The sequence below is a fragment of the Dipodomys spectabilis genome, unplaced genomic scaffold, assembly GCF_019054845.1.
Source record: "Dipodomys spectabilis isolate Male_0828 unplaced genomic scaffold, ASM1905484v1 ptg000136l, whole genome shotgun sequence".
Lineage (NCBI taxonomy): Eukaryota > Metazoa > Chordata > Mammalia > Rodentia > Heteromyidae > Dipodomys > Dipodomys spectabilis.
Genome location: NW_024870813.1, coordinates 7,902,238 through 7,928,194, shown reverse-complemented (window position 1 = coordinate 7,928,194; position 25,957 = coordinate 7,902,238). Strand labels below are relative to the sequence as shown.

At 46.1% G+C, this 25,957-nt stretch overlaps 2 protein-coding genes across 8 annotated transcripts in view; one reads left to right on the top strand and one right to left on the bottom strand.

Annotated features, from left to right (window-relative positions):
• Positions 1-16,512, bottom strand: part of Polr3a (RNA polymerase III subunit A) — a 47,202-nt gene extending 30,690 nt beyond the window's left edge. Inside the window, exons 1-14 of the mRNA XM_042690319.1 lie at positions 16,326-16,512; positions 12,555-12,690; positions 12,209-12,346; positions 11,082-11,253; positions 10,288-10,442; positions 7,430-7,669; positions 7,176-7,338; positions 6,893-7,029; positions 5,601-5,704; positions 4,239-4,380; positions 2,183-2,323; positions 1,506-1,575; positions 683-810; positions 396-534 (exon numbers count right to left, since the gene is read on the bottom strand). Coding sequence (XP_042546253.1) covers positions 396-534; positions 683-810; positions 1,506-1,575; positions 2,183-2,323; positions 4,239-4,380; positions 5,601-5,704; positions 6,893-7,029; positions 7,176-7,338; positions 7,430-7,669; positions 10,288-10,442; positions 11,082-11,253; positions 12,209-12,346; positions 12,555-12,690; positions 16,326-16,369 — 1,909 coding nt within the window. The 5' untranslated portion in view covers positions 16,370-16,512. The remainder of the gene's footprint in view (positions 1-395; positions 535-682; positions 811-1,505; positions 1,576-2,182; positions 2,324-4,238; positions 4,381-5,600; positions 5,705-6,892; positions 7,030-7,175; positions 7,339-7,429; positions 7,670-10,287; positions 10,443-11,081; positions 11,254-12,208; positions 12,347-12,554; positions 12,691-16,325) is intronic.
• A 1,597-nt stretch (positions 16,513-18,109) lies between these two features.
• Positions 18,110-24,631, top strand: Rps24 (ribosomal protein S24). 7 transcript variants are annotated; one of them, XM_042690248.1, is made up of 8 exons: positions 18,110-18,178; positions 19,691-19,756; positions 19,958-20,167; positions 21,461-21,571; positions 21,697-21,699; positions 22,154-22,171; positions 24,160-24,181; positions 24,547-24,631. In XM_042690248.1, the coding sequence occupies exons 1-6, from the start codon at positions 18,176-18,178 to the stop codon at positions 22,157-22,159; spliced, it is 399 nt and encodes a 132-aa protein (XP_042546182.1). In that variant the 5' UTR covers positions 18,110-18,175; the 3' UTR covers positions 22,160-22,171; positions 24,160-24,181; positions 24,547-24,631. The 7 variants fall into 7 exon arrangements, with proteins under 7 accessions (XP_042546182.1, XP_042546183.1, XP_042546185.1 ...); XM_042690249.1 differs by having other exon boundaries at positions 22,154-22,183; XM_042690251.1 differs by lacking the exon at positions 21,697-21,699.
• Positions 24,632-25,957: the final 1,326 nt, after the last annotated feature.

The window sequence follows — 25,957 nt, the reverse complement described above, 5'->3', positions numbered from 1 at the left end:
GGCCCACAACCAATAACAACAACAACAAAAAAGCTCTCGTGGTATTTATTAGTTGTGTTTTTAGACACTAAATGCATTTGGACATAGAGAAACAAATAGTATGATTTAAATAACAGGACCCTTGTTGCTGTCTCCCCCAGAAAGTTTAAGATAAAAAGAATCACTTGAGAAGAAAGCGCTTCCCACTAGAACCCACGTCTGTGTGATCTCCACCTTTAAGAGAAACAGGGCATTACACCCGAGACAAGAAATACCAGCTGCAATGTTCTTGAAGAATAAGCCTCCTGTGAGGGGCCTTGGAGGCATACTGGATTTGTTTGCTGAGTCTAACTACCCAGAGCAGCTCAGTCCTGGCCACATGCTCTTCTCTCCACAGCCCAGTTCCTCCTACTCACAGGAATCATTGACACACAGGTCTTCCCCCTTGCCACAGTACTGCTTGCCCTTGGTTCGGAGGTTGGCCCTCACAGGATTGTCATCACTAGGTCTGAGGATGACACTGAAGATCTGCTTTCCAGTCCACAGGGTGACAGGCTGCAGGAGGAGGGAAGCCAGAGATTCAGGGACTGAGTTTGACACCCAGTGATTGTCTGCCACTGGCTTAGCCACATGGATAACCAAGTACACAAAGGTGCACACCCACCCACCCACCCATCCACACACTCACTCCTCCCACACATACCTTTAATATCGTAGGGGGTGGCAGGCGCACTTTAATTTTCTCATCTTTGCCAACTAATATTGAAGCAATGATTTGGCAAGCTTTGGCTCGGTCAAAGAAAGTGTCCTTGAGGGTAAGAAGATAGGCACCTGAGAGTGTAAAGGACCAACACAAAAATTAAAAACCCAACACTGGGAAACACCCACAAAATTTTAACTTTCACATAAAATGAGGCAATTTCTAATGAATTAAAACATACAAGCCGGGTGCTGGTGGCTCAAACCTGTAATCCTAGCAATTCAGGAGGTGGAGACCTGAGGATCATGGTTCAAAGCCAGCCCAGGCAGGAAAGCCCATGAGACTCTTATCTCCAACAAACCACCAGAAAACGGGAAGTGGTGCTGTGGCTTAAGTGGTAGAATGCTTGCCTTAAGCTGAAGAGCTCAGGGACAGAGCCCAGGCCCAGAGTTCAAGCCCCACGACTAACAAAAAAACAAAACAAAACAAAACACATAACTGCTCACTATGGGTATAGCTGAAGTGGTAGAATAGTTTCTATCAAGCATAAGCCCTGAGTTCAAATACTAGTACACATCAATCAAATACACAGCTGCTTACTGGCTCTCTCATCCCATAAATGTCTTTGTCTTACTCACTGCTGCTTACTGACCGAAACAGGATTCTAGGCAAAATACTAGAAAATGCCCAGCCCATGCTGGGATTGCAAAATACCTCAAATAAGTACATTAGCCAATGCAATGAACAAACAGCAAAATGAGTCACTATTACAAGAATCACCTGCTCCAGTCAGAACTCTCCTTCCCCATGAATCCCACAAACTCACCTGTTAGAAAATCCTGAATAGCAGCAATGAGGGGCTCCCCATTCCGTGGGGTTACAAGATTAGCTTTGGTCTGAAGGAAAAATAGACACAACAAGTCAGCCACTCTTATGCAGCCAGGAGATTGGTATCACCAAGTTTTCGAAATTGTAGTGCAGAAATAGCTGAAAGAAAGGCTGAGAAATGGGAGCCCTAGCTCCTCACTAACTCCCAGTTCTTTCCTGAGGGGAGGCAAAAAAAAAAAAAAAGCACTAGACATGAGCCAGGGTGGGTGGGGTGAGAGCACAAAGCCTAGAATCAACCCCCAGTACCAGGAAAAAAAAATTAGTATCACCAAAAAACAAAACAAAAACCCCACTTGTATATGAAGATAGCATATGAAACCCACCACTGCTGCTTTGAAAGTAGAGGGAAGAAAGTGGGAATAAGGATGTATTATAAAGGGAGCGGGCAGGTTCAAAGCTGTAAGCAGAAGCTGAGACTGGGATGTCCTGAGTCCAAGCCTCAGTATGAGCCCCCCCCCCAAAAACAGAATGGAAGGAAGGAAGGAGAGAGAGAACCAGATGAAACAATACAGGCAGTACTGGCACACTTATGAACATTTTAAAGCCTGTTTCCTTGGCTATCACAGGGGATCTGCCCTCCTCTGCACCAAAGCCAGGCCATACCACACTACATACCCCCATGAGAACAAGGGCCTCTGCTTTGGCTTCTTCCGTCTGAGGCAGATGAAGGTTCATTTCATCACCATCGAAGTCTGCATTGTAGGGTGTGCAAACACATTCATTGAATCTGAAGGTCCGGTGAGGCTTGACCCTGGCCTTTGGAACAGCACAGAAAACGAGCAGGAATAGGATTTAGGCATGCATATAAAAGCTTCTGTTTCAAACCATTTTTAAAAAGTCTCTTCCTAGAAAACTGAACACATTAAAGAAATACATTTCTAATATCATCTGTCAGGATTGTATATGTGTGTACCTATTATAGCCTCATTCAAAATGGGCTTACTACTGTGAGGCAAATATGTACACAGGAGTCCATAGTTCCCTCTTACCAAAGATGTCTGGCTTTGCATTTGAAAAAGACTAATAATACAAGCTGATTAAAATATCTGAGTAAATAACCCTCCTGGCTATTAGAGCAATGGGAAAAGAAGAAATTAAAACAAAGTAGAAATGCCAGGTAATTGGAAAGTAAGCAAGTACCATTTTCTTACTCCCCAATCTGACTGGAGGAAACAGAATTAGCATCAAAACAAGGAATTTTTTTTCTTCATTTTAAGAATCCCAGACAATAAATGTGCCAAGAAAGAAAAATTATTAACTAGGGCTGCATCTTGAAGCATGAAGCACCTGATAGCTAGCCTCCTTAAAGCATCACTAAAAGTGGGTCAGACTCCATGTGCTTCCTTAAGAAGCCTAGAAAGAGCTGGCACCATCCAGGGTTCTTCTAGGCCACAAAGTAGGCCTTGAATCTGCACACACCTTCAGACTGCAACTTCCCACCTTACAGGACTAAAAGAAGAAATAAACACTTGATGCCATGTGTGTACAGGCTGGAACAAATATGGGACAAATGACCCAGCTTCCTCAACAATGATGCTGGCCTTTTTTAAAAGGAAGAGTACATCTGTTCAGGACAATGGAGGCTAAGGAATATGTCAACTAAATGTACCATGTACACCTTGCATCCTGGATCAACAAACCAAATGTAATAAGGCATATCGGAAACATCTGAGGAAATGTGTGTGTGAACTAGGGGCTACAGAGAACAAGAAATGGCTGTTCATTTTGTTCGGTATGACTAGAGCACTGTGGGCTAGTTTTCTGACAGTGTAAACCGAAAACAAAGAAAAAAGACACAGCACATGGGTTTGTCAGAGGGAAGAAAAAGGAGGCTGAGAGTAGTGGCATAGGCCTATAAGGGCAGCACTTGGGAGACCAATGAAACAGGATCGCCAGTGTCTTCAGGATACATGATGAAACCCAGACTCAAAACACTAAGGGCTAAAATTGAACTATGTAACTTGTGGGTATGGGAGATGGAGGAGATCAGTGGAAGACAAGACACTGATCAAGATGCATTGTAATCATAAACTGACTTGCTGAACTAAAACCCCTTTGTACAGCTATTTAAGAAATGCAAACAGGGCTGGGAAGGTGGCTCAGTGGTATGCTTCGCATGCATGAGACCCTGGGTTCAATTCCTCAGCACTACATAAATAGAAAAAGCTGGAAGTGGCACTGTGGCCTTGAGCAAAAACAGCTCAGGGACAGCGCCCAGGCCCTGAGTTGAAGCCCCAGGACTGGCAAGAAGAAAAAAAAAAAGTAAGCAAACAAAAAAATCCCACCAAAGGTTGAGAATTATAGCTCAATGGTAGAATTCTTACCTAGCATGTACCAGGTCCTGGGATTAATCCCAGTACAGAAGAAAAAGAAAAACAAATGTAGCTATAGCAAAAATCTTGAAAATTATCACACATTGAGGACAGAAATATTTGAATTCATTGTACTCTTCTTTTTAGTTTTAGGCTGAAGGCACGGCTCTGTGGTACAGTGCCTGCATAGCAAACATAATCCCTCAGTTCAAACTGTAGTACTGCCACCGAAAAAAGAAGTTTACAAGTTCTGGTGGTATGAGATTTTAAGCAACTTTAATTTTGGGTGTTTAGTACTGCATTAAAAACACACAACCAGTTTGCACTCCAGAGATAACAGACTGCAGTCCCACACTCACCAAGTGGGCCATGATGCTCAATTTGTGCAATGAGGGCTGCCGGTTGAACAGCACCACGTCTCCATCAATAAGATGTCTCTCCACAATGTCGCCGAACTTGAGTTCCTGAGCCATCTTTTCCCGATTTCCATATTTTAAAAACCTGAATGTGCGGTGATAAACATGACCTGTTCAATCAGAGTTTTCCCACCAATTTCTCCCACTTTAGATGAGGAGTCAAGCTTGATAGTGTTTAATCACATCTCACCAGGGCTTTTTTTCAAACATTCTCCTCAAAATTTAAGATGCTCCCTGCCCTGCTTTTCTGACAGAGGGTCTCTCTGCCCAGGCTGGCTTAGAATTCGCTATCCTGCTACATGAGCCTCCTCCTGAGTGCTGGGATAACATGTTTGCCACCAAGTTCTATAAACACCTCCATTTTAAAGCCATAGTGTTGGGGCTGGGAAGGTGGCTCAGTGGTAGAGTGTTTGCCTCGCATGCATGAGGCCCTGGGTTCGATTCCTCAGCACCACATAAGCAGAAAAAGCTGGATGTGGCGCTGTGGATCAAGTGGTAGAGTGCTAGCCTTGAGTTGAAGAACTGGGGGACAGTGCCCAGGCCCAAAGTTCAGGACCCACAACCGGAAATAAATAAATAAAGCCCTAGTGTTATTTATGTGTCACCAAAAAAACCAAGTTGTCTATTATACTATGACAACTGAGCTGTAAGCTCTAGCTTAACACAGAAGCATTAAGAAATGCTGAAGTATAGCTGGGCATAGTGGTACCTGCTTGTAATTTCAACTGTTTAGGAGGAAAGGCAGGAAGGTCACAAGTTCAACGTCACCCTGGAGTATATAATCTCAAGATCCAAACAAAACAAAAAAGGGACTGGAGATGTGGCGTCAGGGTACTCACCTTGCAGGTGCAATCCCTAATACAGATATTAGAAAATATACAGAAAAAAAGTGTGAAGATATGAAAAAAATGGTCTTAAAAAAATCACACAAACACAGCATTGCTTTCCCCCTCCATGACCTGATCAAACCTTCTGATGACAGCAAAGACACTAGTGGTCAGGTCAACATTTTGCATACCAAGTGAGGTGAGAACTCTACTTGGAGAGATGAGTGCCGGTAGGTTGTAAGAAGCTCAAGGGAACCCTGAGAACCCAGTGACTTGGAAAATGACCCACTTCCATATCCCAAAGGTCCAATGTTACATGTCAGGGAACAAATGGGCACTTCATGTATGGGCAAACAGTAAACGACACACACTGGTCCACTATAACTCAAACAGGCATTTTTTTCCCACGTGTCAGAAGGGACTGTGTTCTTTAGATGGGTGATGGGGAACGTCACTGTGGGTTGGTGGGAGGTAGCACCTTTTCATCTGAGTGTGTCTCTGCTGGATGAAGTTGGCTCCTGGGTGGACATCAGGGCCATTTCGAACCAGCTGCCTCAGAAAATTGATGTTTGCTTTGTTCACCTGTAGGACCACATAAAACATAGTGAGATGCAGGAAGCTTTCAGATTTCCATAAGCTAGTCAGCTATCCCTGTCCAGTTTCTAGAGGCATCCTAGGCAATTTGTGTCCTACAACTGTGAGTACAGACTCTTGAAAACAATCTCAGTTTAGAAGAAGTCCTTTCTTGGTCTTAAGTTTCCTCATTGGTAAAATAGTTTGGACTAATGTGTAGGCTGGACCTTCTTTCTAGAACATTCTTTGGTCCTAGAGTTAAGTGGCAATTTCTCTGCCATTACTTACCAGGGTCCTCTAAGTTTTACACGGTGTGAAAATGGTACCACAGAACCTAACTTATATATCCTTGCTCTGTGACATCTCTTAGACAACTGTCTTCCAGAATACCATTTCAGAAAAAGTCATCCTCCTATCATTTCTAACTCATCAGGATACTTGACACAAACTTCACCAGCATCATCAATGATCTGAGCTCACTGTGAACCTCAAGAGCTCACCTAATCAATGCATTGTTCTTCTTATCAGGCTCTGCAGTTATTTCACTCTCAATGGAAAAGAAAGCATGTGGTAGAGGGGCTGTAAATACCATTTTACACACACATGCTGGGTGTATGCGGAGTGTGGAGCCTTTCTGGGTATACTGCCACAGTTCTGACTGGGATTCTGCCCCGAGAAGAATGAACAACTCATCCCAAGGTCACTGACGAGGGGTGGATTTTGCTACTTATCTTAAAAACATGAGGCAAAAAAACAGTATAGGGAGACATCAAACTTATTAGAGAATTGGAGGATAGTAATGTTACTATGGCATGCAATACACACACACACACACACACACACACACACACACACACACACACACACACGGCAGATACATCTGTGGCTACCTGTACCACAGACTGTGTAAATGGCTCTACGTGTATAAGTTAAGCACATACTCAAACAAAACAAACTGTTGGGGTAGGTAACTAGACAGGACTCTCCTGTCTTCACTTTGGGACATGAAGTCTATGAGACTCTTATCTCTAACCAGCAAAAAGCTAAGAGTAGAGTTCAAGTGGTAGAAAGCTATCCCTGAGTGAAAAAGCAAAGCAAAAATGTGAGGTCCTCAGGTGAGGTGAAGACCCAGTATTGGTGGGCATGTGCACACTCCCAACCCCACATAACCAAACTGGAGAGCTGAATGGTACTTACCTTCTCAGGAAAAGTTAGGATTTTGGCCACATGAACAGGTACAGCTACTTCATCAATCCGGAGGTTGGGGTCAGGAGAGATGACTGTTCTACCAGAAAAATCCACTCTCTTTCCTGACAGATTGCCTCTAAATCGACCTAAATAAATGAAAACTTTATTGGTCTCCAAGGAACACCGTATGTTGTCTGGGAGACTGAGATCTCCAAACAAATAACTGACATGGGCCCCACGAAATGCTATTCAATGTGGTGGCCGTCTTCTGCATTTTTGGTAGGAAACCTACCCTGTTTCCCTTTCAGGCGCTGGACAAATCCACGGGTCCACTTCTTGGGCGCCATGTTAAGGGGAATGCCTGAGAGCTCACTGTTGATGTACAGGGCGCACTGCAGCTGCAGGAAATCCCAGTCTTCCATTATCATCTGTGTCTTGGCTCCAGAGATTCGATGCTAAAATGAACAGAGCAAAATCAGAACCAAGCCAGTCCATTTGATCAGATGGATGTACTGTGAAACTTAGAAGCTACTGGGAAGCACCAACCTTTTTAATGACATCATTCAGGAAAATGATTTCTGTCAATTTCATTGTCAGATCATCTTCATTGGTGCCAGACTTCAAATCGCTCACGACGGAGGGTCTGATACACAAGGGAGGCACCAGAAGTCGGGTGAGAATCAAATCTGAGGGCTTTCCAGCTTCCGGGTTCATCAGAAGGAGAGGAATATCTTCAGCTGGGATTCGTTTGAACAAATTCAGAACTATTAAGGGATTCAAATTTTCCTATGGGAAGCAGGAGAGGTCAGTTTTCTAACTAATCTAATGCTTACAGATCTCCCCTCTGCCCGACTTAGGGTCCATTATCAGTGATGTCAGAGATTCTGCTGCAGGAGCCACAAGGATGTGCAGGCCTTTTATTCCATTATCTAGGCCAATAATGCCATTTCTTACAGTTATTCCACAGGTCTAATAACTCAAACAAACACGAAGATTCTGCAATGGGATGTTCACAAAAGCTGTGAAATACAGGTTGGATACAGCAGTTCCTGGGTACATCAAACCATGGCATACCCCCATATGGAAGACTATGAAGTCACACACACAAAATAACATCACAGATATGTATGAGAAGCATTGGTGGAATATTGGTACATGAATTAAATTTGTGTTATCTCATTTCGGGACAAAATGCACATCTTTACAAAGAGAAAATGGGTTTGAGGTGTTAACAGTTATTTGTAGAACAGCAATCCTACTTTTCTTAAGATCTCTCTAATAGTTTTCATCGTTCTTATGAGTAAGTTTACAACATAGTACTTTTATTAATAATGTTAACTCATGGGGCTGGGAAATTGCTTCAATGGTAGAGTGCTTGCCTCACATGCATGAGGTCCTAGGTTTGATTCCTCAGTACCACATAAGCAGAAAACAGCCGGAAGTGATACTGTGGTTTAAGTGGTAGGGAGCTAGCTTTGAGCTTAAGAGCTGAGGGACAGCACCCAGACCCAGAGTTCAGCCCCCATGACTGACAAAAACAAAAAACAAAAAAATGTTAATTCAAAGACAATATAAACTATTATGAGATTTAAGATAAATAGGTTTTAGCCAGGCACCAGTGGCTCATGTCTGTAATCCTAGCTACTCAGAAGGCTGAGATCTGAGGACTGATGTTCAAAGCCAGCCCAGATAGGAAAATCTGTGTGACTCTCATTTCCAATTAAGCAGCAAAAAGCTAGAAAGCGGAGGTATGGCTCAAGTGGTAGAGCGCTAGCCTTGAGTAAAAAACAAACAAACGACAACAAAAAAACTCTCAGAGACAGTGTTGAGGCACTAAGTTAAAGCCCCAGGACAGGTACACAAAAAATGGGGGGAGGGGAGCCCTCTTGTCTTATTTCTGGCTTATTAACTTTTCTGGGGATCTGAGTGGTGACTGAGAAGCATGTGATATGTAGAATCACTACATGTAACTCTGTGAGGGGGACAGAGTGAGAAACAAGCCATTAGGATGCTGTGATAGAGAGAAAGCTAGGTGGTCCTGCTCCAGAGGACTTCATGTGCAGCTGGGGAGGGAGGACACTGCAAAGAGGCCTCTGGGCCCTTATCCAGAGCAAAATCCCCTTCCTCACCTCCGCCTGCCATAAACTCCTCACCAGCACCCAAGGCTGCGGCAGAAAATGGAAGCAATGGTGAAAAGCATGGGAAGACACCAGCTTTATGCAGGAGGAGACCCATATTTAGCACTCTAGTCACAGAGTATGGGCTGAGATCAGTGGTGAGGTAACCTGGCTGGCAGGGCACCCACCAGCAGTCCTGCTACTCAGTCTACAAGGCAGAGGGGAGACAGGACTGTTCACCTTTATGGAGGACTCGTCTGCAGGCTCACCAACCTCTGGGTTTTCTTTATGTGGGTCTGAGTTTGGATCTACATTTGTTTTCTGTGCAAGTTCCTCACTTATTTCAACACAGAACAGTTCTGTGACCAAGTAATGATCAAGAACCATGCACTCAGGTCTCTTCAATTTAGTCATGCTGAGCTGCTCATAAAGGTGTGAAATGCTACACTCCTGGAAAAAGGCAGTCTGAACCCAACCCCGGGAGGGGATCGTCCATGAGACTCTTGTCTCCAATGAGCCAGCAAGAAACCTGTGGTAGAGGTATGGCTCAAGTGGTAGAGTATCAGCCTTGAGTGAAAAAGCTAAGTTATAGCTGTGGTCAAGTGCCAGTACTGGCACACATTAAAAAATGCAATATACTTTACCTGTATAATTAAAAAATGGTTTACTTTCATGCCTATAATCCTAGCTATCCCAGGAGGCTGAGAGCTGAGGATGGTGATTCGAAGCTAACCCAGGCAGGAAAGTCTGTGAGACTCTTATCTCCAATTAATCATAGAAAAAGCTGGAAGTGGTGCTGTGGTTCAAAGGCCAGAGTTCTAGCTTGAGCAAAATGAGCTCAGGTCCAGAGTTCAAGCCCCAGGTCTGACAAGAAAGACCACTGGTTCTAAGTGAGCAAGCTGAGCAACAGCTAAAGAGAGCTCAAATCCCCAAGTAAAATTCTGGTACACATTACACAGTTCTGGTATGTGTGTACACACACACACACACACACACACACACACACACACACACACACACACACACACACACACACACACACACACACACACACACACACACACACACCTCTCAAAGGTAAAAGGCCAATGCATATAAATTTATGCTAAACATGTCACAATTTCATCAGTGTTACTTGGGTGCTAACCCAGTTGGTCTTCTCATTTCTACTGGAAGGAGGTGGTATTATAGGGGTAGGTGGGAGCGGGGGAGGTAATTTTTATGCAAGGTCTCATGTGCAAGGTGTAGGGAAGGGGCAGGAGGGTAGTCATGCATGCTTAGGCTCACCTGTGCTCTTCCCAGCAGCGGCTCTACTTCTTTGTTATGCTCAATGGCTGTTTCAAAGGACTGAAGAAAATTTGACACAATGGGATCCACCACTTTTTTGTTGGTTTTGTATTTCTCATGAATTATCTTCAATAAGCCACACTTTTTCACAGTACCTGTTAAGAGTTAATTCATTTACCAAGAATAAAAATAGCCAGTCACCGGTGTTTCACTCCTGTAATCCTAGCTACTCAGTTACTCACATGTGTGCATGTGTACATACACATTCCATTAAGTGTGGCTCAAGTGGTAGAGCGCTAATCGTTAGCACAAAAGCTCAGGGACAATGTTGTGCAGGCCCTGAGTTCAAGTCTCAGGACAACAACAAAAATAAATGAACAGGTTCTCAGTTGGGCTGCCTGGAGGTAGAGTCTGGTTGGTGGAATTATAGAAATTGTTACACTTTTTTTTTTTTTTGGTTGGTCATGGAGCTTGAACTCTGGGCCTGGGCCTTGTCCCTCAGCTCTTCAGCTTAAGGCTAGCGCTCTACCACTTGAGCCTCAGCCCACTTCCAGCTTTTTCTGCTTATGTGGTGCTGAGGAATTGAACTCAGGGCCTCCTGCATGCAAGGCAAGCACTCTATCACTAAGCCACCGCTCCAGCCCACGTACACTTTCTAACAGTGCTTCAGTGGCTGGATCTCAAGACTAATTTATAGAAACAAAAAGTGGACTCTAAAACATTATGCTACATAAACAAAACAGAGAGAGTGAATGAAACAGGCCCTCACTGAGCCCGGGCTTTATTCTATTCACCATTAAAGGCCCCACAGTGGTGGCAAATGTTCTTCTTCCGGCACTTGTCTGAGATTTTCTTCTTTAGGCCTCGCTTTTGGAGGTAGGTCAGGCCAGGCCTTTTTAGGTAATCCAGAAACTGCTGCTTCTCTTCTTTGGACAGCATGATGTGACAGCAGGTCTTGCAGATCATCTTTTACAAGTAAAGCAAAGCAGAGGAAACAATGACAGGATGAAAACTTTCCCTTCTTTAAAATGCCCCTCTCCTTCTGTACCCTGAACTGAGAGATGGCAAACACAGATCTGCATGGAGATCCACTGAGAGGCAGCTTGTGTTCCTAGAATTTAGCTGTACTCACAGGTGAGTGGTAGGATTTTTGCTAATTCTTATCTTGTTCTCTGTGCTGTTTTATAGTTTGAGTTTTCACTATTATTGGTGGAACAGTACTGGGAATCAAACCCAGTGTCTTGTGTATGCTAGTGTTTTGCCACTGAGCTACATCTCAAGGTCTTGTATTTTTTATTTTATTGTTTGGTGGTGGTCCTGGGGCTTGAACTCAGGGTCTAGGCGGTGTCCTTGGGCTTCTTTGCTTAAGGCTAGCATTCTACCACTTGAGCCCCACTCTATTTCTGGCTTTCTTGGTGCTTAATTGGAAATAATAGCCTCACAGACTTTCCTGCCCAGGCTGGCTTTACCATGTCCTCATCTTCCTTAAACTTGAGAAAGCCCCATTTCTTTGTGGTAGATTATCTGGTGGCCAGGGAGCTTAAACTTGGTCTTGAATGGGGCCTCAATTGCATGCTCTTTACTCTGCAGCATGGTGGGACCAGACATGATCAACAGGTCACTGTGCCTTGGGCTTCCCAAAGACCACCCCATGTATTTATCTGGAAATGAGAGGGGCCGGTGTGAGCTCAGAGACATGACCACACCCTGTAGAACTCTCTCCCAAGTGTCTGGGGGGCAACCCAAACGACCAGTGAATGCTGGTCCCCACCAGTGAAGGAACCTGGTAGGTATAATTGGCTGCAGAGCATTCATTCCTAGATCTTGATGATGAACGGTTTTGAATGTAGCCCCCTTCAGGCACAATGCCTAGTCTCACTTCAGTGTCCCTGACCAATTACCCTGAGGTCCATGGGCTTACCTGCAAGATGCCGATGACAGCTCTGAAGTACCCCACGTGAAAGCATGGCAGCTCCAGGTCAATGTACCCATAATGGCCTAGACAGTCAGCCAAGTTCTTCCCACAGGTCTCACAAGGACGGTCCTTCTCACTCGTGCCCTTGGGGGAGAGCCCAGCCAAGCATCAGTGGAAACTACTAGGAGGGAGTGGACCAGCCCATACCTGACCAGGTGACTCAACATCAGAACCAACTGAGGTGCCGCTGGCAGATTTGATGAGGGTGGGAGGGGGAAGAAGGAAGGGAAGCCCTGGCTTCTTCCTGACCATTAGGAAGGCCCCACTTTTCTAGGGCAGGACAGGGTCTTACCATCCTGTGATCAAGCACCCCATAGAGCAAGGGGGCGTGACTGTTGTCCTGGCTGTACAGATTCTTACTCACAACCTGGATGTGTGCCTGCTGGCGCATCTCCTCAGGAGACTTCATTCCAAAACAGATGTGGCTTCTGCAGTGGAAAGAAATGGAGCAAGAACTGCATCATAACTTGTTACCAGGCTGGGCACGGAGGCACATGTGTATAAGACAGGCAGATCAAGGTTTGAGATCAGCCCAAGGGAAGGAAACTGGTAAGACCCTATCTGAAGAGCAAGCTAAAAAGCAAAAAGGGCTGGGAGAGTGTTTTCAGTAACTGAGGTATGAATTAAAGTTTTTTTTTTTTTGGGTCCGGTCGTGGGGCCTGAACTCTGGGCCTGGGTGCTGTCTCTCAGCTCTTCAGCTCAAGGTTAGCACTCTACTACTTGAGCCACAGTGTCACTTCTGGCTTTTTTTTTCTGCTTATGTGGTGCTGAGAAATCGAACCCAGAGCCTCATGTATGCAAGGCAAACGCTCTACCACTGAGCCACCTTCCCAACCCCTGAATTAAAGTTTGTAAGAGAATGCAAGTAGTTTATTTGCAAATACTATGCTATTTTATGAGAAAAAAGACCTTGAACATTTTGATTTGATTTTATTTTTTTTTGTCGGCTGTGGGGCTTGAACTCTGGGCCTGGGCGCTGTCCCTCAGCTCTTCAGCTCAAGGCGAGCGCTCTACCACTTGAGCTACAGCGCCACTTCCGGTTTTCTGGTGGTTTATTGGAGATCGGAGTCTCACGGTCTCTCCTGCCCCGGCTGGCTTTGAACTGCGATCCTCAGATCTCAGCCTCCTGAGTAGCTAGGATTACAGGCGTGAGCCACCAGCGCCCGGCTGAACATTTTGATTTTAATATCCACAGGGAAAGAGGGGAGTGTGTCCGGGAATCAATCCCCAGTACAAACGTGGGGCCAGCTATACATGGAAGATGTGATGATCCAAAGAATTAAATGACAGGAAGCAGTTGTCTGAGGAAGCTACACAGTGCAGTTAGATGGCCACTCTGTAACACTGATATTCCAGAGAGGCTTGGTGGCTCATACCTGTAATACTAGCTACTTGGGGGCAGAGATCAGGAGGACCATAGTTCAAGGTCAACATAAGCAGAAAGTCCCTGAGACTCCATCTCAAACTATAGTAGGCAAGATGGAGTGTCCTGTGTGTGTGTGTGTGTGTGTGTGTGTGTGTGTATGTTGAAATTTGGAAACAGAGCAGTACCATGTTAGCCTGGGCATGAAAGTCCATGAAATTCCATATCCAAGGAAACTAGAGGAGTTGGTATGTGCCTGTGATACCAGGAACTAAGGAAAGCCAAAAGGAAATCTATCACTGTCCAGGTATGTGCCTGGTGGGATGAAACCCTATCTCAAAAACACCCAGTGGAAACACAGGGATGAAGATATGGTTAAGACTGCCAGCCTAGCAAGTACAATGACCTGAGTGCAGACCCTACCATTGTAGAAAACAAACAAACAATGCTATCCCTTCTACCCCCCAAAACCCTGAAACAGCTAGCATAGCGGAGCATAAAAAGTTAGTGGTAAGCCGGGTACTGGTGGCTCATGCCTGTAATCTTAGCTATTCAGGAGGCTGAGATCTGAGGATCACAGTTCAAAGCCAGCCCAGGCAGGAAAGTCTGTGAGATTACTATCTCCAATAAACCACTAGAAAACCGGAAGTGACACCGTGGCTCAAGCGGTAGAGTGCTTGCCTTCAGCTGAAGAGTGTAGGGACAGAGCCTAAGCCCATGACACCCCCCCACCCCCCCAAAAAAGGCAAGCTAACGAATGGTGCCAGATGAAGTCAGTAAGTACATGAGTGTGTGTCAGGGCTCAGCAACTCTGGGAGGTAATCTAATGTCAGTGCTAGAGGATTTTAAGTTCAAAGTACATAGATCTGGAGTGGGGTGTGAATCTGATCAAGTTGCACACATTAAGTTGAAACCTCCTTGTACAACTACTGAATAACAGAATAGAGGGAGAAAAGTCCATAGATATAACTTGGCTAAGTTTGTTTGCTTGAGATGAGATCTTATGGAATTCATTCTCTAACTTCAGCCTGAGTGTTGAGATTATCCGCAAATTTGCACCTTAACCAAAGTTCCAGTGGAAAAAGTATCTCCCATCTAAATGGGATAAGGGGTGGAAGACCTGAATGGGTGAGTGTACAGAACAGCTGGGAGGCAACATAAGTTTAGATATCTGTTCCAGGGAAAGGCAACTTCCCCCACAATTGCCCCAGTTCGAAAAGTTCTGTGTGCTGATCTCATTCTATTAGCCCCCAACCTCTTTTTTTGTTGTTGGTTGTGGGGCTTGAACTTGAGGCCTGGGTGCTGTCCCTGAGCAATTTTGCTCAAGGCTAGCTCTAGCTCTTTGAACCACAGTGCCACTTCTGGTTTTCTGATGATTAATTGGAGGTAAGAGTCTTACAGACTTTCCTGCCTGGGGCTGGCTTTGAACCATGATCCTCAGATCTCAGCCCCTAAAGCAGCTAGTATTACAGGTGTGAATCACCAGTGACCCAGCTTCATTAATCCTCTCCCCTTATATTTAAGGCTCTCTAAAATCCACTACAGCCCAGAAAGCCTCCTCAAATCCCCAGTGCAGATCATTGTACCACCCTCTGCCTGGATCTCTCAGCCACTGCCTGGAAAGCCTCCCTACCTTAACTCGTTCTCTGGGGAGTGAACCTCACAGTAGAGCTCTTATCAAAGCACTGCTGGGATGGTTTGTTTGTTTTTTTTAAATATCAAAACAAACAAAACCCTCAGCCAGCCTGGGTAGTTCACACTTGTAATCCTAGTTACTCAGAAGGCTGAGATCTGAGAATTGTGATTCCGATCCTTACCCTAGCAGGAAAGTGTGAAACACTTGCCTGACGTGGAGCTGTGGTTCACCAGCAAAAAAGCCTGCAGTGGAGTGCCCTTCCTGCCTCCTTATATTCCCCCCTTTCTGAGGAAGGCTTGTTGGGAAAATGGTGCTGTGGCTCAGATGGCAGAATGCTAGGCTTGAGCAGAAAAAGGTCAAAAACAGCGCCCAGGCCTAATGGATCTTCTGCTCTTTCATCTCATCCTTCCTCCTCATACCCAGGGTAGCGTTAAAACTTTTGTTGTTGTTGTTGTTATAAAGGTGAAGTACAGAGGGGTCACCATGACATCAGTCAGCTAAAGCGTACATTTCTTTTTTTGGACAATGTCAGCCCTTCCCTACCTCTCTGTCAGTTCCTTCTCCACCTTCTAGACTGTGGTGCCCGGCATTGGGTCTGGGTACACACACCAGCACCCTTCTGGAAGGATGGATTCACTTTCCCGACTGAGAACTCTTTACCTCTGCCCGAATAGACAGCTTCATTCGGGCCCAGGGCCCGAGCTGCACGCGGCGCAGCATGGGGCTGGCAACCCCACGTTCAGTGCCAGGCGCTCGTCGCGAGCCCCCCTCCGGCTGCTCCCCGGCGGGGTCGTGGGGGGCAGATCTAGGGGAAGGAGTTCCTGCAGGGAAATGGTCACCCTGCGACTCGGGGGGTCTCGAGCGGCCGCCCCGACCCCGCTGCGCGCGGGCACGGGCCCCGGGCCCCACCCCCAGATGCCAGACTTGGAGCTTTGGAAGCCTGGTCCCATCCCAGGCCGGCGCCGGCGCCCGGGAACCTTATTGTCCGGTTGTCCAGGCATGGGGCCCTCCGGGACCCCGAAGCTCAGCCCCCTGCAGGCCGCCCCCTTCGCGCTCCGGCTTACATTTTCTTGGCCACATCCGTCTCCCGGAATTGCTCCTTCACCATGGTGCCGGGCGCCCGGGAGTCCCCCACGTGGGGACTCGGCTTGGGGACAAGGACGGCTCCGGCACCCCCCACCCCGGGCGGCGCGAAGGAACTCGGGGTTACAGCCGCCGCCGCACCTCCACGGCCACCGTAGAGCGCCACACGTGTCCGCTTCCTCTTCCGCCGCGTGCGTCTGTCAAGAGGGGCCCGAGGCAACGTGCCCTGCGCAGGCGCAGCACACCGCCACCTAGCGGGAGCCCCCTGGAACGGCTCCAGTCCTGCGCGGTTCAAGTATCCCTGTTCAGAATAGGTGAGAGGCAGGTCCACGCGGGAAAGCCTGGTCCATCCGGGACTTTGTGACTGAGGCGCCTCTAAGGGTTCAAGGGAAGTTAGAAGCTAAAACCAACCTGCCACCGTCTGGCCAAACCAGAGGAAATAAATGACAGCAAGCAGCTGCGTGTGAGACTCCAGTTCAAAAAGTTATTAGGTTAGGGTGAAAAAAATATAAACATATTCTTATTTTTTAAAAGCCCTGGAGCTAAGATGAGCTAGGATAACTACTCTGGAGGCTGAGATCGGAGGGGCCTGGGTGGAAGCCAGCCCAGACAGGACTCTCCACTGAGACTCTTAGCTCTAATTAAGCATTTTGTTTTGAAGCAGGCCAGGCGCTGGTGGCTCATGCCTGTCATCCTAGCTACTCGGGAGGCCGAGATCTGAGGATCGCGGTTCAAAGCCAGCTCGGGCAGGCTTTCCGGGGAGGTTCTTATCTCCAATGAACCACCAGGAAACCGGAAGTGGCGCCGTGGCTCAAGTGGTAGGGCACTGGCCTTGAGCTGAAGAGCAGAGAGACAGCGTCCAGGCCCAGAGTTCAAGCCCCACACCCACCAAAAACAAAACAAAAGAAAAGCCAGAAGTGAAGCTGTTAGAGCGCTAGCCAGAGTGCTAGCCTTGAGCACAAAAGCTCAGGGACGGGACCTAGAGTTCAGACTCCGGGACTGGCAGCGCACACTACACACACACACACACACACACACACACACACACACACACACACACACGCACACGCGCGCACACACACGTACGCGCGCGCGCACACTCACACACACACACACACACAGCTTAGTCAGAGAATCACAAAAAAAACCCCGAAAAACCCATGTAGCAAACATGTACTTGAGATGACATATAATATTGATTTATGCCAGTACCAGGATTTGAACCCGAGCCTTCTGCTTGCTCTCTGGTGCTCTACTGTTTGGGTTATACCTCCAGCTCGGCTTTTTGCTACCTTGGAGCTAGACTGTAATGGACTTTTTCAGCCCAGTCTGGCCTTGAACCCTGATCTCCATCCAGCTCCTTAAATCTTGGCCTCCTCAAGTAGTTAGGACTAGAGAGGTGTGAGACACTAGACTCTGCCAAGATTAAAGATTTAAATCAAGGCTCTGAAGTTTCCTTAGGCTGTAAAATGAGGAGGCTGTCAGGAGAGATCTGAAATGCGTTGTAGGTTTACCTACTTGTAATTCATAAGGAATCTACTTAAACGGCAACTGGAATACGAGAACGAAATGGAACACACGTTTTAATAAAGCTTGTCAATTAGAGCTGCGGTATCTCGGGACCGGCCAATCATGAATCCCAGAGGTGTGGCCAAACATCGGCAAGGCGGGGCCTCAGGCATTTTCAATCAGGCACCGGCGCGGTCGTACTCGCATCCACGGCCACGCCCATCTCCGGCGCTGCCTGGGGTCCTTCCGTGCGTACTGATATGATTGGCCAGTGAAGAGTAGGCCCCTTTTCTCCCTGGCTGTCTGAAGGTCTGCCGCCATCATGGTGAGTCTCCCTGAGCTCGGGCCGTCATCTGTTGTCAATCCCAGCCATCCTTCGTCTTCTGGTCCTGCTATCTGACTTACAGCCTCCCGAGGCCCGATTGCCCTTCCCTGCCTTGTCTTACGGAGGCCGGTTGCCGGGGGCCGCCGGAGTCGATGCTTACTGGGACAGCAGTCCAGGACGTGCCGGGCGCCGGGCTTCAGGGCCGGGGACCGCGAGAGCGTCCGCTGCTCCTGTCCTCGGAGCGCGCCGTACGAGAGCTGGGCCTCTTGCAGCCTCGTGCTGGGATAAGCTGCTTGCGGGCCGCGTGGGTCCGAAGGCAGTGGCCCGCCCTGGCGTGGCGGGTGGAACCGTGCCTGCCTGGAAGCTAGGAAACTTGTCGGCCCAAAGCATCCTCGGATTTCTTCCCGGGGAAACGGGTCCTGGAAAGGGATGCCACCCAAAGATGCCGTAGCCCGAAGTATCTGCTGGTTAGCTTCATGATCAGGCAATGTTTTGCTTCACCTGCGACTGTCTTTTAATTTGCTCAAGAACTGAGAAGAATTTGGTGTGCTTTTTTAAAGATGAAAATGGACAGTTACTTGCTACTGAACAAACTTCCCTTCCTTAGAACTTTTATGTGCTGGTATTGGGGCTTGACCTGAGGGCCTTGCACTCTTGTTCTTTCCACTCAAAAGGCGAGCACCTTCCCATTTGAACCTCGGCTTCGCTTCAGGTTATTGGCTAGTTAATTGGACTTCTTTGCCCGGGCAGGCTTGGAACCTGGATTCTCAGATCTCAGCCTCCTGAGTAGCTAGGGTTACAGGGGTGAGCCACCGATGGCTCAGCTTGTTAATATTTCCTTAATTGTAAGCGTGCTGTTAGTAAATGCAAAGAGAATGGTTTTCTTGTGGGCTTTCCAGCTTTTCAAGGATAGACAACACAGATTGGACATACGACATTACTGTGATCACATTTGTGCTGGACATCTGTGAGGTATCACTGAATAATACCTGAAATTGACTTTGCTTGAGAAGAAAGCGAACAATTGAAGTCAGGGTTGCCAGTGACACAGTTAGAGGCAAGTAATCTTACAAATAGGTTAGTTCCACAAAAAAGTTACACAGTCCACAAAACCAGTGGTGGTGAGGGTGAAAAATGGCTCCATATTGATAACCATAAAGTGACTCGTTAAATCCAGTGCATTTTGTTGGCTTGTGATACACTTCAGTGGTCCTGTGAGGTTTGTCCTGTGCTGTTGGAATTTGCTTTTATTTAAAACGCTTTTTGGTATGTGCCTGTATTGGGGCTTGAACTAGTGCCTGGGTGCTATCCCTTAGCTTTTTCAGTTCAAAGCTGGCGTTCGACCATTTGAGCCACACCACTCTAGTCTGGTGGCTCACACAGCACCCAGCTTTTTGCTTTTTAAAGAAAATTGGCTACTGAGTGAGCTTAGTATGACTTTGCTAGAAGATAGCAGCAAAGTCACAAAAAAGTTGGAATAGACTGATTAATTAATTAGTGTTTTGTTTTCAGAATGACACAGTAACTATCCGGACCAGGAAGTTCATGACCAACCGACTACTTCAGAGGAAGCAGATGGTAAGGAAAGACACATTGAAGTTTGTTGATTTGTTAATTTCAGATATATTTAACTGTATTTTTTTTTGTATTTTCTTTTTTGATACTGAGGATCAAACCCAGAATGTTGTACTTGCTGGGCAAGTGCTTTGCCACTGAGCTACATCCCAGCCCTTCAGATATATTTAATTATAACAAACACTATGCTTTACCTCCTTTAAGGTCATTGATGTCCTTCACCCTGGAAAGGCAACAGTACCTAAGACAGAAATTCGGGAAAAACTTGCCAAAATGTACAAGACCACACCCGATGTCATCTTTGTATTTGGATTCAGAACCCATTTTGGTGGTGGCAAAACAACTGGCTTTGGCATGATTTATGATTCTTTGGATTATGCAAAGAAAAATGAGCCCAAACACAGACTTGCAAGAGTAAGTATCTCTGCAACACCTATTGAAATTTTTTTTCAGGAGCACTATGGGTATTGGAGAATGCACAGACCAAGTTGGGTGGGAACTATGAAGACCTAGAAGGAATTCTGGAAGGATTAAGAGCCGGGTTCCGAAGGGCAGATAAAAGTGTACCTGTGGACATTGGCTAGATAGGAAATGGTGGGGTGAAATAGAAGGAAGCATGAAGGCTCTTGTACAGACATTTGAGTATGGATTTAATCCCATGGGTAGCAAGGAGCCAGAGGCTTATTTGATCATGTATTGAGCAAATACAGAGTGGAACACAGCTGGGCAGGTTATCTCTCCTACAGTCCAGTATACAAAATATCACTGAAGTATTTGTTTTGTCTGATCCTTTTAGCTCAGGTCACTCCGTGCTACCATGTCCCAGACAACATCTGCGAGGGAGATTGTGATGAAGTGTATTTTAAAAATGATTAAGTATTGCTAGTGTGATTTGAATACAAGGCCTTGTGCTTGATACCACCTGTCATCTTTTGCCTCCAAGTTGTTGGAATAACAGGCATGTCACCATGCCTGGCTGCACTTTTTTTTTTTTTTGGTCTGTTGTGGGGCTTTTAACTCTGGGCCTGGGCGCTGTCCCTCAGCTCTTCAGCGTAAGGCAGCACTCTACCACTTGAGCCACAGTGCCACTTCCGGCTTTTTCTGTTTATGTGGTGCTGAGGAATTGAAAACAGGGCTCATGCATGTGAGGTAGGCTTTCTACCACTGAGCCACCTTCCCAGCCCCTGCACTTGTTTTTTGTGTTTTTTGTTGCCAGTATTGGCTTGAACGCAGGCCTTGAGCTTTCGTGCTCACAGCTTTCTGCCACTTGGCCCCACCCACTTCCAGTCCAGCTTTTAAAAAATTTTTTATTTACTTTTTTGCTCAGGCTAGTTTCAAAACAAGATTCTCAGATCGCACTCACTCTCTTGAGTAGCTGGAAGTCAACAATGCTTGGCTATGCCTAGCCCTTAACTGTACTGCTTTTAATTGATGCTCTGGAGAGGTGACTTGAGGCTGAGATGGCTTGTAAAGATTGGAAACTTCCAGGCAGCAAGAATAGCAGGTATGAAGGTTGGCCAGGTGAAACTGCCTAGACCTCAATCTCTATGGCTAGGTGGGTAGAGTTCTTGATAGTTTCACTGTCCTCAGAGAGGAACAGATGGGAATAGAGACCCTAAGGGTGGCTAGTGGTAAGAAGAAAAGGTTTGGTAGCTGCATTTCATAGCCCTTGACCCAGTCATGCCTCAACTTAAATTTCTCCTGTAGCATGGCCTGTATGAAAAGAAGAAGACTTCGAGGAAACAGCGAAAGGAACGCAAAAACAGAATGAAGAAAGTCAGAGGGACTGCAAAGGCCAATGTTGGAGCTGGCAAGAAGGTATGCTTGGGGAAAATAGAGATGTCATTAATTGTAGGTTTTTAGTTTCCATGAAGGAGGGATTTTGTTTTGTTAATAATCTTTCTTAATGTTTTTGTTTTTGTTATCTCACTTGTGGATTACAGAAGGTAATGCCTTGAGAAGCTCCGTAGTGATAGTATCTCGACACCTTAGAGTAGCTCGGCCACCGCCACCCCTCTTCTGCTCGTAGATTAGTGTCTAATGGCACCTCATTGGTTCAGTGATCTGGTGGGTGCTTTTCAAATCCCATCATGAGAAGTTTTAACTGCTAATTGGCATGGACTGTCAAAAGAGGGTTTTAACTGGGACTTAACTTGATCTCATTAAATGGACACTGGATCAATGTGGCCCATGTTTTTCTGGCATTGAAGACCTTCAGATTGCTTTCCTCCAGATAGCCAAGCTACTAAGAGATGTTAGTGGTGGTAGTGGCTTTTTACCAGCTTTGCTAGCTAACTAAATAGTCTAGGTGGAATCAAGGTGCTGGGTTGGTGAATAATTGAGTGTTCTGTGAACTTCTTTTTGCCTGTCCCCTCCACCCTTGGATTTCTTGTTCATCAGAAATGAAGTGTCTAGCAGGTACTGTAGCAGGTACTGAGATGGTGAGCGTGGGGTGGGAATGCAGCACCTTCACAGTTTGCTATGATGCTTTGCATGTTGGCTTTGGACAACAGTTTGGTAGTTTGGTCTATTTATTAGAACACATGCTGTTTTAAAATACTGTGTTGGGAGCAAAGGGAAGCAATCACGTTTATTTTAGAAACTCAAATATGCATGTTATGTGGTGAGGTGACTCACTGAAGGTAGGTGCCCGCTGAAGGTCATGTCCTGTAGAGTCACTGTCCTTGCCACCACGTATTTGGGAAACTGCTTAGTCTAACACAGCTGAGGAAGGGCCCCCTTCCCGTCTGTGGAGCAGCCTTTTCTGGAGCTGTGAACCCAGAGGGTGTGCTGATAAAAGCTTTTGCCCTGGTAGCATCTGCTGTTTCCTTTGCCTCTTATTAACCTCCACCTCCCCTCCTCCTCCTCCCACCCCCCAGCTATACTGTGATTTGAATTCAGGGCCTTGGCATTTGCTGTGCTCTTACTCTGCCACTTGAGCCACACACCCAGCCCTGCTTTTTGGCTGGTTATTTTGGAGCTAGACTAATGAACTTTTCTGCTTGTGTTGGCTTCTAACCATGATCTCAGCCTCCTGGGTAGCTAGGATTACCCGTGAGCCACCAGTATGTGGCTGTTTTCCAAGTTTGTACCTAGTGGCCTTCTACTCACAGCTTACTTGAAGTGTATTGGATAATGCTTTTCTCATAAGCATTTGATCAGCATGGTCTATTCCATTTCAGATACATGAATAGCTAAATATGCAATGTAGAAGAAGCCTTAAGCATGGGGGTGGGGTAGTAGTTTTAAAATCATGGCCATTTACCCTGTAGCTTGCTTTTATACTGTGCCTGGCAAAGCAGGAACCCTGGGCCTACTTGGCCATGGATAGAGCTTGGAATAAGCACTGTTTATTCATTTTTTTGTGTGCCAGTACTGGGCCTTGAACTCGGCTTTGAATTATTGGTGGACTTTTTTTGCTCAAAGCTAGGACTCTACCATTTGAGTCACAGCTCTACTTCCAACACTGTTCATTCTTATGCAGTTCTAGATGCACCTTAGAACTGCTGTCTGTTGTGAGGATTATTATTCCTCCTGACAAATTTAAAAAAGGCTGGGTACCAGTGGCTCTGACTAATTCTAGCTACTCAGGAAGTAGAGATCAAGATCACTGTTGGCCAGACAAGTAAGACATCTCCTGTTACCTAGCAAAAAGCTGCAAATGAAAGCATGATGTTATGGCTCAAGTGGAGAGCTCCAGCCATGAGTGAAAAATGAAGTAAAGAGTTTGCCAGTACTGGCCAAAAGCATTGAGCTAGGTCTGAGGAACATTTAACGCATTGTTTTTTTCACTCAGCCATGAGGCTTCCCGTGAGGATGTGAGCCGGCACTGTTCCTGCTTCAGGTTGCACTGGTCATCTCACTGGGCCACCCTGAAAAGCCTGCTGGAAAGTGAATGCAGACATCAGTGCATAATCATGTTTAGTTTGACATTCTTAATCTTTTGGGTCCAACAGAGTTGCTTTAATGTTAAACTGAGATACCTTTAAAAAGGCTTGCCTAGAGTTCTCCCAAAGTTCTAGGACTTAATCTGTGGAGACTCCCAGGTCTGGGTGGTGCTCATCTCAGGTGAGCAGAGAGGCCCAAGTGTTAGGTGGATGTGCTTCATTCACAGCAGGCATTTTGTCCACCCATGTTAGCATAGTGATCACTTACTTCAGTGGGTGCTCAGGCCTCCTTGTTAACATCAAGCTAGCTAGCTGTAACTGAAACTCAGAAGTACACCAGTGACTGTAGGTCTATATAGTGTTCTGTGTACAACTATAAAGAATTAAATGGGCACAGTTTAGGTATCTGTTTGCATGCACTTAAATGCAGATTATTTTGGAGCTTGAAAAGGGACTGCTAATGAACTATTGTTTTTCCTCTTTCCTCTTCCCCTTTCCCTTTTCCTGCCACTGATTCAGTGAGCTGGAGATTGGATAACAGGTATCATTCAAATTCTTAATGTAGATTGTAGATTGCTTAATGTTCTACACCAGGTTTACTGCTGCGGTAGTTTAACAGGTCATCAGAGCACATTTCCAAGTTCATGTGCAAATGCACAGGTTGTGACCTGTTAAGGTACTAACAGTGACATGGTTTGTTTTTTAAAGTATAGTAGTAGTTTTACTTGTATTCATTTTTGTATCATTCCTAACGTGAATGTTTGTTTTTCTTGGTACTCACATTGTTTTGAGATCACTAATATTTGTTCTGCATGAGTTTTATTAATTTTTGAAATTGTTGAAACTTGAGTTTGTTTTTAAGGAATGTTCAAGGCAATTGCTAATAAAACTTTTCTTGATTCACAGCCAAAGGAATAAAGATCCTGCATTGCCTTGACCTGCAGCGGTGACGAATTTTTCACGAAGGGATTAATAAACTGTAAAAACCTGTGGTCTGGCTTTGAGATCTATTTGAAGCTCTACTTGGGGTGTTGTGACATTAGTCTGCTGTTTTTGCTGCTTTCACACAGTCCAGTGAACACCTGGGAAGCACTTGGTTAGCATGCTGGGGGGAAGTGTATAGCTGATGGAACTACCCAGGAGCCTGTGTGCTGCTCTGCACTGCTCCTTTTTCATTATTGGCCTTCACTGCAGTGAAATCGACTCCAGAAGGCACTTGGATCTACACAGCCACTAAGTTCTTCAATTTTCCTGGTCTTACTAAATCTTGCTGAGTGTAGTTGCACATACCTGTAAGGTCAGCCTGGAGTACGTGGGGAGACCCTGTCTCCAAAAATACTTGCTCAAAACGAAGTTAAACTTACTAGTCATTTCATTCAAGTGTACAGTTGCTTAGTAGGTAAGTCATCTGATTGCTCAACCACTGTGCAATTGGTTGAAATCTTTTTGTTGTTGTTGGTTGTGGGGCCTGAACTCTGGGCCTGGGTGCTGTCCCCCAGCTCTTCAGCTGTAGATCAGGGCTCTACCACTTGAGCCACAGTTCTGCTTATGTGGTGCTGAAGAATCGAATCCCAGGGCCTCATGCATGCAAGGCAAGCACTATCACTGAGCCACCTTCCCAGCGCCAATTGGTTCAAATCTTGAACCCACCCAAGCTGCCTTTTCTTCCCAGATGCTGATTGCTGCTCAGACTGGGCACCGAGGTTAAGGGTCTGAGGTTTGGGTGATTAGTTACATGGGGGGGAGGGGATGTGGGGGTTTGGGCATGGGTGTTCTGGGGTTGCCAGCTGTGCAGAAGAGGCTTTGGGAAGGATTGGGACCATGTGCCAGCTTGAGAGATGGATTTTAGATTTCATGTTTTCCTGGAGGCCATATTTATTGGTTGGCTTTCATCAGATGGAACCATGTGAGAGTCAGGCTCCTAAATCTTTGCCAAGTGCTGTCCGGCTGGCTTTGAGCCACTAGCCATTAGCTACCAAAAAAGCCCAAATGGTGAAATGTTAGCTTTGAGCACAAAAATGGGTACAGGGGCTGGGAAGGTGGCTCGGCAGTAAGAGTGCTTGCCTTGCATGCATGAGGCCCTTGGTTCCATTCCTCGGCACCACCGAAAAGGTTGCAAGTGGCGCTGTGGCTCAAGTGGTAGAGCGCTATCCTTGAGCTGAAGAGCTGAGGGACAGTGCCTAGGTCCAGAGTTTAATCCCCATGACAACCCCCCCCCCCAAAAAAAGTGCTCAGGCCCTCAGTTTAAGTCCCAGAATGGACAAAAATCTTGAACCAATATAGACCACTGAAATTGGTTGTGTCCTTTGCATTTTTT

What these genes read in the sequence shown, in the direction of transcription:
- Rps24 (XM_042690247.1), top strand. An exon ending in TACTTCAGAGGAAGCAGATG is followed by an intron (nt 19,757 to 19,957) that starts GTAAGGAAAGAC and finishes ACCTCCTTTAAG; the next exon opens with GTCATTGATGTCCTTCACCC. An exon ending in CCAAACACAGACTTGCAAGA is followed by an intron (nt 20,168 to 21,460) that starts GTAAGTATCTCT and finishes TTTCTCCTGTAG; the next exon opens with CATGGCCTGTATGAAAAGAA.